At 40.0% G+C, this 14,660-nt stretch overlaps 1 protein-coding gene across 4 annotated transcripts in view; it reads left to right on the top strand.

Annotated features, from left to right (window-relative positions):
• MBOAT1 (membrane bound O-acyltransferase domain containing 1) overlaps positions 1-13,999 on the top strand; it is a 53,425-nt gene extending 39,426 nt beyond the window's left edge. For 3 of the 4 annotated variants that reach the window (XM_062618027.1, XM_062618025.1, XM_062618026.1), the window contains 7 exons: positions 1,035-1,218; positions 2,834-3,026; positions 5,814-5,917; positions 8,661-8,725; positions 10,307-10,439; positions 11,598-11,749; positions 13,594-13,999. In XM_062618027.1, coding sequence (XP_062474011.1) covers positions 1,035-1,218; positions 2,834-3,026; positions 5,814-5,917; positions 8,661-8,725; positions 10,307-10,439; positions 11,598-11,749; positions 13,594-13,726 — 964 coding nt within the window. In that variant the 3' untranslated portion in view covers positions 13,727-13,999. Of the gene's footprint in view, positions 1-1,034; positions 1,219-2,833; positions 3,027-5,813; positions 5,918-8,660; positions 8,726-10,306; positions 10,440-11,597; positions 11,750-13,593 lie in introns of those variants that run through there. The other variant, XM_062618028.1, reaches the window with a different exon arrangement.
• The last annotated feature ends 661 nt before the right edge of the window (positions 14,000-14,660 follow it).

Genomic DNA, 14,660 nt, shown 5'->3' with positions numbered 1-14,660 from the left:
AGCCCTGAACCACTGTGCTCTAGTTTCTATACTCATCCTTGTTTATTTGGAGAGTGGCTATTAGGACGTTAGTGGAGAGCACTGCGTATTTCTGTAGAATTTGGATGTTGGTGTTTTCCGCCATATCAATAAAACAAGCCCAACAATTTACAAATTGCACTAGTGGTGAGAGGCCTGTGCATCTTTCTTTTCCATGCCACTGATCCATAGTAAGGGCAATGGATCTTCTTCATTCTACATCTAATATAAAACCCCAAAGGAACTTGTGGGAATTTGCAAAATGGAAATAATGAACATGATGAATTTTCTTTGACTTTCAGTTTCAAGTGTCTTTTAATTTATGGTGTTTTTTTTTTCCCAATCAGTTCCTTTTCCTGTTTGTGATACAATACAGTCAATTACTTCCTTCATTTGCACAGTAGAACAGAGTGCCTCTTCATCCTCTTCCTCTATGTCTCACATCACACTTCCCATTCTTCAAAAGGCTGAACTGAAGGGTGCATGAGAGCTCCTTTCAGACCTGAGAGTCCTGGTCTTAAATGCTCCCTGCCCTGGGGCCTTCATGAGAAGGCAAGGTACTGCATGGCACAGCTTGGTGAGACCAGTGTCGCTCAGCTTGCAGTTTACCAGCTGTTACTGGTCCCTGACATACTGGACAGATGTTCAAAGACAGTTACCAGCTTCTCACTCCTGATACTGCTGGCCTGTTCAAAATGTGCAAGTCGATTTGTTTGAGAGTGGGTATGTTTCTAAGCAATAAGATGACAACTACTCAAATCAGTAGCATTTGCTCACCTGTAGCTTAAGCACTTCCACGATACCCTTGTTGTGACTGCCATCTGCCAGACATCACTGGGATATAAGAGAGGCTGTGCTTCATATTCTCTAAAACAGATTTAGTGAGCTTTCAGCTGAGGGGAGGGTGGTAGGAGAGAGCTGGAGGCTGAGGCAAACAGTACAACAAAAAGCATTGGTAAAAGCCCTTGCTGTGTTTTACCTTGTTTTGTTTTGTTGTATGTGGATAATTTTCACAGGTCAAGACCTTCTTTACTGGAGTATTTAAGCTATCTCCTCAATTTTATGAGCATCATAGCTGGGCCTTGCAGCAATTACAAGGATTATATAGCCTTCATTGAGGGGAGGCATGTGCACATGAAACTTTTAGAAGTGAACTGGAAGCAGAAGGGTTATGACAGACTTCCTGATCCTTCTCCAACTGTAAGTTTTAAAATGGCAAAGATGTATTGCAAAGGCTGGGAGAGTACAACTTTGAGGATGAATCTCGTAATTAAAAATTAAGAAGAAAATCTATTTTTGGATTATCTTCCCAGTAAACATTAGTGATTTTTTTCCTGTGAAGTGGCCCCTGTTTTTATCTCAGGGTCAGGGGTGAACTGGCTAGTGTCTTTCTCTTGAATTCCCAAATGCATTTGGCTTACAAAACGGGTCATTGGTTAATGCATGTCCTTTGTGTAGCAATGGGAATGGTCTGCAGGTTCTGACAATGACAAGTTGCTGTTCAGCTTCAGACAGAAGAGGAATGCACGTCAAATCTCACCCACAGTGCAAGAGATGTTAGAAGTACATGAATCACCCCTAATCAGAAACTAGCTTCTCCAGCTAGTTTCCTCTTTGTAAGAGACTCTCAAGCTGTAAGATGACGTAGAGGTCATTTTTCACATACTATTAACACAAATTTTATTCTATATATTTAAAATAATACTAAAACCTTCTTAGAAAGTGACCTTGTAAGGCAGGGTAATGTAGCACAAGAACCAAATTCCTCTCCCTTATCTTAAGGTGACACTGAATGTATAGCTTTGTGAGTGTGTGCAGAATGCCTCCTCAGAAGTTGAGTATGTGCCTATGCATATCTGATTCCTGTTGTGCACTCTTCTATTTCTACTGACTTTAGTGGTGCTAATTCTGATTTACATTAGTCAGAATAAGACCTATATTGTTTTAGATGTGAGTTAGCAGAAAACATTAAAATTAGCATTAAAGGTAACTGCACATCGGTTTATTCCAGAATATGGAGAATATATAAAGAGTACTTGGGATCAAAAAACACACTGTTGTTTCGACAGCATGTTGCACTGCTATTGGTCTTTTGAGAATGTGAGTCAATTTTTACATGGCACCCAAGTACTAGATTTACCTTTTTGATTATGACTGTATTAAGAAGAGTTTACTCCTGATGTGTATTAGAAACTGAGCTTCAAACTACTGACATGATTGTCAATAGTAATATATAGAAAGCTAGAGAGCTGTAATAGAAAATACTGTGGCATAGCAGATACACAGCATGCATACCTTCCCACAACATGGGGTAAGATGGATGCTTTTAGGACAAGTGATTTTCAGCTGGACCTCTGGATGGTAGCTGAACAGTAGGACCTACTGTTGTACTGAATGCTTTTGGCTTTCAGGAGGAATCTAGTCTTTAGTTAGAGGAGACGACAATACCTATAGTGAGGATTTCTGGTTTCCAGAATTTGGAATTTTGGAATCTGGTTTTGTTTGCTTATTTAATTTCTCATTTGTGGACCTCCACTGACTGATTTTAGGAGTCTCTCGTGAAGTTCATCACCAATTTTGATTCCTAATTGTCCTTTGTACCTATCTATAGGTAGCTCAATAAACCAAATTAAGGTAAAGCTTTGACTGTGACCTTTTCTTTACCATCTCTTTAAATTAATTATTATCAGCTTTGTCACTGCTAACTTTATTGGTTCTTGAAATGCATTGGTTTTATATGCCATGCGCACTGCCTTTTTTTTCCCCTTAAGCAAATGTTTCTAATGAATGCTTCATTGTTGTTTGTGTTTTTTAGGGAGCAGTGATGTACAAGCTGTGTATCACACTAGTATCTCTCATTTTATTCTTGACACTTACCAAGAGCTTTCCTATGGCATATATTATTGATAACGAATTTCTTGATAAAACACCCTTCTTGTCAAGACTTGGTTACCTGTATGTTGTAGCACAGGCAGCAAAACCAAAGTATTACTTTGCATGGACATTAGGTAAGTCTGGCTACATTACTTATTTCTGTGGGTAACAAGTTCATAAATGGGGGAAGTGGTCTGAAACATGAGGGATGCGGGGGACCAAATTAGTTCCTAGACCTGTAGTCCTTGTGGAAGTGGGTTCTTGTGTTCTTGTACATGCATTCTTGTAGGCAGTGGACCCTGCTTAATTGGGGAGACGTCAAAAGTTTTGAAAAATATGTATCAAACCTATCTTGTGTGACATTCCCTAGGCCAAATTCCCACTGACATCCAATCTGCTTTTCAGGTGATTGCCAGTAAAGTCAATGTAACAATTCCATCTTACTTAAAACTTTGTAACTGTACCAAATTAATTTTACTGAGGGGAAGAAAGTTTGTCCACTCTAAACTTTGATTTTTATACTTTATTTATAATTTACATATATCAGTACGGTTAGGAGGTTAAAACGTGTCATGCTGGCTCAGGCTTTACCAGTATGTTACAGTGCAAACAGATCTCTCTCTTCCTTTAAGGACATCTTTAGTACATGCATGTGTATCAGAAAGCTGTGGTGCTTACTGGGGGGCTGAAGTTAGGCTTTGCATTTAGGCACAGTGCAGTTCTCTGCTCATGTTAGCTTTGAGAGCTAAAGAGAAAGGATTTGAGATCGTGGGGAAGGTGGGGAACAAAGGAGATGTTGAAAAGGACCAAAGAACCTCTGGAAGGAGAAGGAGAAGAGAAGAAAGAGGAACTCATCATAGAAAAAAAAAAAGAAATTTCTTTTATTGGGAGCCAGGTAGACTGGTGGCCAAAATAATGTTTTTGTACTTTACCTTCTTTCTTTTAGAAGTCACCTTTCCCATCTAAGTGTGAGGAGTCGAGTCCTTCTAGGCCTGGCTGAAAATTGAGAGACTGGATTTGTTTTGCTGTTATTACAAAGACTTTGTGTGTAGAGGAGGTCCTGAAAGCCCAGCCAGCAATATATACACCTGAAACCGAGCAGAGTGTCATTGAGATGGGAAGGAAAGAGCCAGGGAAATTGATTACAAGGCTGTGATTTAATTGCTGAGACTAAAACTGACAGATCGAGAGAAAGTGGCCAGGACTGGCATGTGTGGGATGGGAAAGGCTTTGGGATAAAGAATTGCTTGCTCAGAATCTTATTTTTGTGCAACCCAGTGTTAAAATGTTGCCTCAGTTTTTTCTAGCATTATAATTAACTAGAAGTCCATTATCAAAGAGATAAACTGAACTTGGATTTGTGATATGACTAAGCCATAGAGGCTGTAGAAATCTCTTTACAAATGAAGCAGTTCACAAAAGCATGCACTGCATACTGGAGGGCGAGGCTTCTATTATTCACTTTTCAAATCTAGGCAGCACAACAGCAGACACTTTATCCTTTTGCAGTTTAGCTCCTGGTGGCATGGCCCAGGGCATCACAAAAGTGCCTGCTGAAAAGGCTGATAAGCGCTTCCTGTCCTCAGAAAAGGACAGGCACGCTATTGTTCAAAAGCCTCGCCGCTGAATTCCTCCAGATCCATGTAAAGACGGAAAATTCAGCTTCTTGCTGCATTAGGGATGGTCATGGGAACATGGCTGTAAATCTAACGCAGCTGCTGATGAAATAAATCTGGGTCTGAGCTCCTGCATCCAACGAGCTGTGAAAGTGATAAACCAGAACTGTTCAAGTTGGGAAAATCTCAGCTGGGCTTTGTGGAGCTTGGGGTCTTGTGAGGAATTTAAAGGCAGGCAATTGTGGTGGTCCTGTGCTTTGCACCTTGCTCTGCAGACAGCAGCTCAGGAAGCAAGAGGTTGATGGGTCTGCTGTATTATTATGTCCCAAGACTTCTTGTTTCCTGGTTTTGGCAAAGAAACATTAAGTGGTCCCTGCCACCCTTGGAGCAAGCAGGAGCAAATCCAGGATTTTTTTGTGCCTGCATTTACAAAGCTGACTTTTCTAAAACATATCTTAACCAGGCTTGTATTTTGTAAATGATCTAGAATGGAAAGCCTTACCTGTATTGTGTTTTTCCTTTTTGTTCCAATAATCACCAGTGTTGGCTGCACCTGGAGACCCAGAGATAATGAATACCTCCTGTTTTCTTAGTACCCAGAGAGAGGATTTCTGGCAGGGGCATGTTGAAAGCATAATCTTGAAACCCAGTGATGAGGTGGTTCCCAGGCAAAGGTGAAAGGGGAGGTAGTTGACCGGCACCTTGGCAAAGAGTTCAGCATGTGAAATGCTTACGAATACCCAAGCCTTTATTTGCACTTAAAGTAGTTAAGTCTGTAATCAAAGCTACTCAATATTTGATATATAGAGGTGGTGAGATACTTTAGTGAGGCACTGAGCAATGGGATTAGCAAAAGTCTTTCTCTGTGGAAGTCTGAATGAAAGTCTTAATTAAACAACCACTTTGGAGCTCTTAATAGAAATGGTAAGCATGTCTTTGAGACACTACAGTTCTTAATTCTGGAAAATGCTGTGACATCCAGGTACCCTTTTAAGGAAAGTGCTTAGTCATGTTATGGCAACTCTATCTATCTTGAATAATAAAAACAAATTAAAGTGATTACTATCTGTTGTTCTTTCATTATTTATTCTTCTGCCCAAGGAGTAGCTAATCTTTCCTCTGGAGGAAATGACTCTTCTGTTGCCTTATAACAGTGCCCTTTGCCAAGAAGAAGCTTCTCTTTGAAAGAGAGCATGCTAATTGCTACAAAGCTGGCTTGAACGTGTGTTTAGTGTCATACTGACTTGTAAGAAAACGTGACTCTACCAGCAGTCTGAGTTGATCTCTTTTGCTTTGACATTGCAGCAGATGCAGTCAACAATGCAGCTGGTTATGGATTCAGTGGAGTTGATGAAAGAGGCACTTTCTGCTGGGACCTGTTGTCCAATTTGAATATCTGGAACATTGAGGTGAGTTAAAGCTGTGGCTGCATTGGTATAATCATAGAGAAATAACCATGCTAATGGGGAGAAGCTTTGCCAGAAGGAAAGCAAGTCCGTGCCACTGGGCTACCCCTCTTTAACATGAAGAGGTTTTGCATTTTATCTGCTGGGCAGATAAAAAGCATCTGTCACACAGGCTTCATCATGCTCTGTATTCAGGTTGTGTTTTTTAGTAGTTTATAGAGGGCTAATAAGTGATTATATCAGATGTTTTATAAATGAGCAGTCAATTACTGTGGATTGTGGCTGAGTTCAGCAGGTCAGTAAATTGCTCACAGCTATGATTCTCCACCATCTGTGGTGTATGCTGTTTACTTCTAACAGTCTTCCCACTTTTTTAGCCCAGTTGAGATGGGTGGTGATAGTGAAAGAGGCCGCCACGAGAAGGCATTGCACAAACATTTGCAAAGTCTGAGTCCCTGCACAAGCTTGGAGTGTCTGTTGTAAATGGTGAAGAGCAAGGGTTGAAGAGATAATGGGTACAAACTGAGGAACCTGGATGGGTACTGGCAGGGCCATATAGAACTTCAGATGGCCGCTGATCTAGAGTTCTGTTCAGCAAACCACGCTATTTCTTAGAACGTGTCTTGCACGTGTTTCTTGTGACTGCATTAGTCTTTTGTAAGCTACTTATGATTGGCCATCTTTTGCATTAGAGAAACAATGTAATTTGTTTGCCCCTAAAAGTATTTTGTGAATGACAGTGAGATGTGAAAATGTGTGTGTCTGAGACTGCTTTCTAAAGGCTTCTTTTCTTTCAAAATAAGAGGAGCTTCCCCCCTGTAATTCTGTAGTTATGATTTTAAAAGGAAAAGCAGATGAAAATAAGTTGACTGCTTTACTGCTGAATGATCTGTGACTAAGCAGATGTGCTGTAATAGCTCTTCTCAAAAATGAGTTCCTGTAATTCATCATTAAAAGATGCCAAAACTGGAAGTATCATTATACATTCTGTCTTTCTCAACATCCTTTCTCTGTCCTCCTTTTTTGCCTTAATTAATCCTCAGTGTACATATCTCCTTAAGTGGTTCAGAATACACAGCCAGAAATACTTTACACTCCTCAACGGCATCAGCACCCTAGATACAACTCTGAGATCTTAAATCAATGTCTGATTCAGTTTTGGGGCAGAAGATGATTCCTACCTTGATGAGCCAAGGCGGTTACTGCTTGAAGGGGGAAAGTGAAATGCAAGCAGTGCTTTTCAGTCAAGCTAAATTAAGGAAACGGGAGCCTTTGATTCTCTCTACTCACTGAACTGTAGGCCCCTCAAAACTTCCTTTACTGCTCACAAGGGCAATAGAGATCAGGATGGAGAAATTATTTCCAGGAGCATAAAACAGAGTGCTCTCGATTGATGTGATCGTGTGCAAAATGAGAAAAAGAAGCTACAAAAAAACATTATTTAGGGTCAACCTTGAATTATCATTTCTTGTGCCAATACTAATTCCAGGACTTGAAGTTTAAGTGTGATTGTACAATGTGTTTTCAGAAGGTATAGCCACCTGAATATGTAAAATTGCTTAAAAGTTGGGAACTTGAGTGCCAAATGTGGCTAAGAAATGACCTGATCTGTAGTAAAGATAAGCACATGGTAGGAATTGTGGGGGCGTTAAAATGTGATGAGGACTTGAAAGCCTAGGCAGCATGCAGATTTTGACAACCAATGGCTACTTTCTCTCTTGGTAATGTAACAGGGGAACTTAAAGGAGGCCAAAAGAGAATGACAATATTAGTTGGCAGAGAAGTGATATTTTTCTTGGCTTCACTTGGTGCAGCAATGCAATTAAAATGTGGTAGTACTACATTGGGAATTCCTAATTGTTTTAACTCCTTAAACACAGAGGATGAAGTGCTCGCCTTCAGGATTCTGCATGGACTGCAAAAATATCTGCGTATTCCCCTTGCAAGTCTTTGTCGTTAATCCATCTTTTCAGTGTGCCTTTCCCTTCAGCTAATATGGCAAAATAATGTGGTGTCAGTGACTCATGTCCCTGCTTGGTGATGTCCTCAGAGGCTTCTGTCAGCAGGCAAGGAACAAGGGGGAGTGGGGATGTGGAACTGTCAAAGGTGAACTGACCAGGATTAGGGGAACTGATGCTGAATGGAGTCCAGCAGCCCTCTAAAGCTGGGGGAATTGCTGCTGTGAAGAGGTGCAGGATGTTCTCCCAGGACCCCGGAGTCCAAACTGGACATTGTCAAGCTGGGCAATGGGCTGAGAATTGGCTTCTAAATTTAGTCCCAACATTTTTGTGCATGTTTTTCAGTCTTCCTCCTGCCTTCTCCAAATAACTATCAATTTCTTTTAGGTTTTATAACGCTTTGTTTTAATAGCACTCTAGGGAAGCCCAGACTGCATAATGGGCGGCAAGATATCTCTTCCAAAAATGATGCTGTTTAGGAACTGAAGGGAAGGACAAGCATTTAAAACAAGAAAGCTTTTCAGATTTCCCATGATTTGAAAAATAACCAAACATTGCATTTAATTTTACAAAAGAAAGTTGAGATTTGATAGCAAGTGCCAAGTGCTAGTGGTGAGCAATCAGCCTAATTAATGTTCCTCCCAAAACATGTTAGTGTAAGGATGGACTATTGCACAGCAGCATAGCTACTAGAATCAATATTTTCTGTCTATCTCCTCTCTAATTTAAAATGCAAGTATTAGTTTACAGGTGTCAGTGCTAACTTACCGTGTGTATTTCTTTCTTAGACTGCAACGAGTTTTAAAATGTACATTGAAAACTGGAACATTCAGACAGCTGCCTGGCTAAAACGGTAAGAGGAATGAATCAGTGACAGGCTTGTGAGACCCCAAAACTATAGATGGCCTGGAAAGCCCCTGACTGGTGACTCTCGCAAATGTATAGCCTCTTGCTGTTTCTTTGTTTCCTCTGTGTGTAACGGTTGGCGGAACACAAGGGTATTTGGTGCTGTAAAGTTTTACTGTTGCAAATGTAAAATGCCTGCATTTTATATATGAGCAGCAAAGGCATAAACGAACTATTCAGGTCTTCCATAATAAAAAGTAGTAGAGGTTTGATGGCATCTTTTAGGCTTCTGTTTGCCTCTGTTGTTCTTTCTGTACTGTTTCACTTTGCTATGTTGTATTTCCCATGTGTATTACTACCAGAGGTGAGCCTTGCTGTGTCACTGGGATTCAGTTCAGCTAGAACTGGAGAGAAATCAAAATATTCAGAGCCCCCATGTAGTCTGGTTTGAAGTTACCAGAAAATGCTTGCCAGGAGGTCCCTGGTCTTCTCCAGTATATGGAGAACAGACTTCTTATAGCACTGAGAGGATCTGATTTTAACCAGTGACCGATAAGGCACATATAAATACTAGCATAAGTCCAAATTTTGTAGACTGAACTGTCTCTTATTACTTGTTACACTTTTTGGCATGATTAAAGCTCAGCATATAGTCAATGTGGTATCTGAAAAGCAGGCACAGATTTATTGCAGTTATAACTTTTTTGGTGTTATATATGTATCTTAAAAGTCAATGTCTACTATTTTTCATGATTCAAATGATGTTCATGGTAAGAAGTGCATTATCTTCATTATCTTGACTTGTTTCTTTGGAACACAGCATTTCAGTTAAACTTCAGATAGCCAAATAGACCAGTTGGTGTGTTCTTGAAATGGTTATCATTCACTTGCGTCTTTGGAGTAAGATTTTGGGCTGCTCAAGTTAGCAGAAATCCCCCACTTTGCAATAGCTTGTGGCACTCCTAGTTGTTCCCAGCATTTGCCAGATAACAGTGCCTAAAAATACCTTCATTCCTGAGTGAAGGGTGGGGTCACATCTCTGTCTTTTGAGCCACTCTTGATCTTGTGGGGTAAAGTATGATTCCAGATAGAGGTTTAAAGGTGAATGAAGTTTTACCTGCCCTTTGCCCCATTATTTATTTAAATACTGTGAGCACCAGGAATGTCTGTACAAGCACGCTTTTGATACTCAGTGCATAAATACATAAGAAAGAAATTCTTTCCTGTTAGGGTGGTGAGGCACTGGAATAGGTTGCCCAGGGAGGTTGTGAATGCTCCATCCCTGGCAGTGTTCAAGACCAGGTTGGACGAGACCTTGGGTGATATGATTTAGTGTAAGGTGTCCCTGCCCACAGCAGGGGACTGGAACTAGATGATCTTAAGGTCCTTTCCAACCCTAATGATTCTGTGATTCTATGATAAAACCTCCACCTAAATGAAGAGAGAGTGCCTCATGGCCTGGTCTGCAAAAGAGGCAAGATAAGACCATTAAGAAAACAGAAGACCTTAAAAACAGAGAAGGTTTTGAACTTCAGTGTCAATTGTTCAATTGTATTCAGCCTTTTCTTGTTTTGTTTTTGTTTTGCAGTGTCTGCTATGACAGAGCTCCCTGGTACCCTACAGCTTTAACATTTATCCTGTCTGCCCTGTGGCATGGTATCTATCCTGGATATTATTTTACGTTTCTCACTGGAATCCTTATCACACTTGCAGCCAGAGCAGTATGTACCTTTCATTGTTCTCTTCTAAGGCTATGCTAGATACTATCCAGTTGTCAACTGCAGGGACCACCCTGACATGGTGAAGCAGCTTGTCCCTGCTGTGAGTTCTCTCTCGTGCCTTTGCAGGCTTGAAGTTCACTGAAACTTTATTCTGTATTGATGTATTGATTTCAAAGTACCCTGAGCATTTATAACCAGCACCAGTTCTGGACATGCTGTATTGCTGTCCCTGGTTGTCAGAGGAAATGTTGCTTGTGGGTCTACAGCTGGCAGTCCCGTATGTCCATATAGTCAAATTAGCTTGAGATTCAAGGGCATGCTACAGTCCAGACTTCTGCTAGGTCATGTTACCTATATGCTGTGTGTAATCTGCTCTGGGCCCAGTCTTTCATAAGAAGCTGTTATGAGTTGAGGATTAGCTCAAACATAAACTCTTTCATGGGGATGCGATTGGTGCAGTAAACTGGTTTATGGTGTTTATGTGCCTCATCTTGGGTAGAGTCACCAAAGACAAAATGTTGAAGATATGACTCCCTGTTGTTCAATTTACCACTGCTGATCTTTCAGGCTGAACCAGCCAGTTGCACAGGGCTGGGAAGCACCACTGTTATGAGAGTTTGACTATGGATAAACAGCCAGGTCAATTTAAAGGTGAATTAAACTAGTGATCATACTAACTGCTATGGCTAGAACAGGTTGCTGAACATGTGTTCTTAATGTGCTTTGACTCTCATTTATGAGGATTTCATAGATATGAAGGTAAACTAAAACCTTCAGGGAACAACACATGCACACAAGGGTAAACATGTATTTGTTCATTTAAAGTAATTTTGTTTCACCATAGATAACCAGTAATAAAATCAGGAGGGAGAAACATCAGATCACAACTCCCTTCCCCAAAGATATGCCAGATACCCAGCATGAGAGTGCTCCTCTGATTACTATAGAGGAAACTGGGGGGCACTTCTCTGTTTGCTTCTCTGGATGACCAGTCAATACATGTCTGTCTTGCTACATGCAGTGCTTTCTATCTGGTGTATAAACTTTTCTGTAATACTAATGCTGATGATACATGAAGAGTCATATACTGCAATGTGTCTGACTTTGCCTGAGAAATTAATTTATGAATTTTTCTGTTTACTTTTTCCTGACCTGCAGATAAGAAACAATTTTAGACATTACTTCCTATCTTCAGTGCCTCTCAAGATAGCCTACGATGTTGTCACCTGGGTTGTCACTCAACTGGCAGTGTGCTATACTGTTGCACCATTTGTTATGCTGGCTGTTGAGCCCACTATTAAGTTTTACAAGTAAGTCCTCTTCTTTTGACTCATACTCTCCAGACTGGCACAGGCTCTTATTAAATAACCCAAAATGACGCTTAAAGGCACTTGACATTCCATCAGATTTGAAAAGAGTTCAAAAAGGGTGCTTAATAATTTGGTGATTTTTGCACTCCTGTAACTTAACATGATAATAATACCAATGCAGAACACTTCCCGTGTACTTCTAAGCCTTTCTGTGTCCTTATGTGTCTTTTCACATCTCAGTTTCCTTTTTCAAAACAGTTGAGTCTCAGCCATTAACAGTGGCCAAGGTTGGAGATGTTAAGAAACATGTGAGTTGGCAGTAGGAAGGACTTGATGAGAAAAGACCAGGTTTCCAGCTGCTGAATGCGTAGAACAGGAGATATGATCGATCAGGAGGAGATAAAGAAGGTGCCAGACAGAGCATTACTTCTTGAAATGATTATGCTTTTCATTTTGCGTACTTCATAGGAAGTGATTACTTCCTTAGGTTCCTTAAAAATAGTAGAACACTGGTGTTGCAGAGTATATCAAATATACTCTGATTAAAATAACTTGAAATAGAGAAATTGAAAAAATAATTTGCAAAGGGAGAATAGACTGCATTGCTTTACTTTTCTTTCATTCTACAGTGAACTGTCAAAATAGAGTGACAGGTTTCGGTTAAGAAGGTTTTGGTCCTCTAACATAAAAGGCATAAAACTGGTAGTCAAGAAGCTGATGTCAGTAAGTCTGTTTGAAGGGGGTTGGATTTTGACATTTCCTGTTCCTGTTTCTTAAAACATTTGATTTCAACACAGAAAACTTACCATATAAAAATTACTCCAGATCTTTCTTAGTTTCATTCCTAGATGTTTTTTTTTCCTAGATGTTTTTTTTTCCTAGATGTTTTTTTTTCCTAGATTTTTTTTTTCCTAGATTTTTTTTTTCCTAGATTTTTTTTTTTCCTAGATTTTTTTTTTTCCTAGTTAACATTTAAACTTCAAGACTGCTAAGCAAGGAAATTGTAGGCCTTTGACCCACAGCATGAGTTTTTGGAACACTGCGCACCTAGCTGTGGTCTTAAGCACTTTACAAAGATACTAAGAATTATGGTAAGAAACATAAACAAGACCATAAAAAGGTGCATCTGTTTTTAAGGGGTGGACCATACTGCTCCTAAACATCATCCTCTCCAAGCTGCCAGAGCCCCATGTAATTTGTTCAAATATTTTTTATTTCTATTCCATCTCGTGTATACCAAATTATTTGAAATAAAACACCCTAATGTTTAATAAGATGCCAGATATCTCTACTCAGAGATAAAGATATCTGTGAGTAGAAACCTGTTTCTGACAGCCCTTCTGTGAACCTGACATTCCCCAGTTAAACGTTGAGTGTTTTGATTTATTTTGAATCTCAACAATTGGTATTAAGTTTTTGTTGGTTTTTTTTCTGACACTTTTTTTTTATTTTGTTAACTTGCAGAAATTTTATGTCCTAAGCATGAAGGATGTTTCTTCAGAATGTAGCCTTGTATACTTTAACATTTAAAGAAAGATGGGCTGAATAGTTCTGGGGTTGAATTACATGGCTTAATCGGAGCTGTCAGACTTTGGATTCTGCAGTTCACTGATTGTTTCTTTACCTCATTAACATCCCTGGCAACATTTTCATTGATACCAGCAGATATTACATACATAAGCTGTGTGAAATTCAAGTGTGTATTTTTGTGCTTTCTAGGTCAGGTTCATACTTTCTGCACACACCTCTCTTAGCACTAAATTCTGCATGGGTTTACTGAGGTTTCACAGTTCATGTTCTGACCCGCAAAAAATGTAATATTCTTTTTCTGCTTTTGTTCCCAGGTCTATGTATTTTCACATGCACATTCTGAGCATCTTGGTGTTGCTCTTGCTGCCGATCAGACCTCAAGCTCACTCCATAAGAAAGGCTCAGAATCAGGCCATGCTGAACTCTGTTAAAAGAAAAGACAAATGATGACTACAAGGAAAATTGCCAACACTGGGAAATCAAGCTGTCATATTGGAAACAAAAAAGAAGAAAACTGGGTGGGATAAGGGTCAAACTACGAGACAAGTGGCATTTCTATTGCTTATCTTAAAATCTTACTGGACAGGGCAGAAAAGAGCCTGAATGACTACATTTCAAATTATTCCAGTTAACAGAGATTTTACAGGCAATGTTTACAGGCTCCTTGGGCATTTTGACTTTTTTAATAAATATTTTTATGAAGTGTTTTTATATATTTAAGCTTTTTCAGAGAGGCATTTTTGCTCTTTTACAGAAATATGCAACTATTAATCAATAAATAATCCTGTGATTAGAGGACAGGAAGCAGCTTGTAAAGAGTTAGACCAGCTGCCTGATGGCCTGGTGCTGTGGGCAGCTAGCAGGGGAAGCTTTTCATCTCTTGGCTGTGGAAAGAGATAATGCAAGTAGAAAACTACAGACATGGGGTTGCTCAAGGTGCTGGCACTGACTTTGGCCCTGGCAGGGAGAATGGGGAACAGGGCTTTCCTGGGAAATCTCCAGAGCAGGGACTGCCGCCTGAGCTTGGTAGCAGGGGTATTTCACATCCTTCAGTGTGACACCTGCTGGCAATGAAGGTGAGACAAATCCCTTGGGGAATAGGTGCTGGGAAACACTTGCAACTGATGCCAAAATCTAAAACCAAACAAAAGCAAAACAAAAGGCATGGGGAAACACATCCTAGAGTGAAAGAAGTGACATTTGCCCTGTGATCTGTAGAGTTGTACTTCTCTAACGACACAGCTGATGCTCGTTGCTACATCAGTTTTACTTTGCAGTTTCAGCATGATGCAGCACTTCCATTTTAGTATCAAAATAACTGGGGAGCCATGCAGGTTTAGTGTTTTAAAGCTTGCAGTTATGGGTTAATTCTGGAGAAGGT

This window comes from Pezoporus occidentalis, unplaced genomic scaffold (assembly GCF_034315485.1).
Source record: "Pezoporus occidentalis ecotype Australia unplaced genomic scaffold, CSIRO_AGI_Poc_V1 ctg2, whole genome shotgun sequence".
In the NCBI taxonomy this organism is placed as follows: domain Eukaryota; kingdom Metazoa; phylum Chordata; class Aves; order Psittaciformes; family Psittacidae; genus Pezoporus; species Pezoporus occidentalis.
The sequence above is the reverse complement of the archived record's forward strand: the minus strand, read 5'-3'. Positions and strand labels throughout refer to the sequence as shown.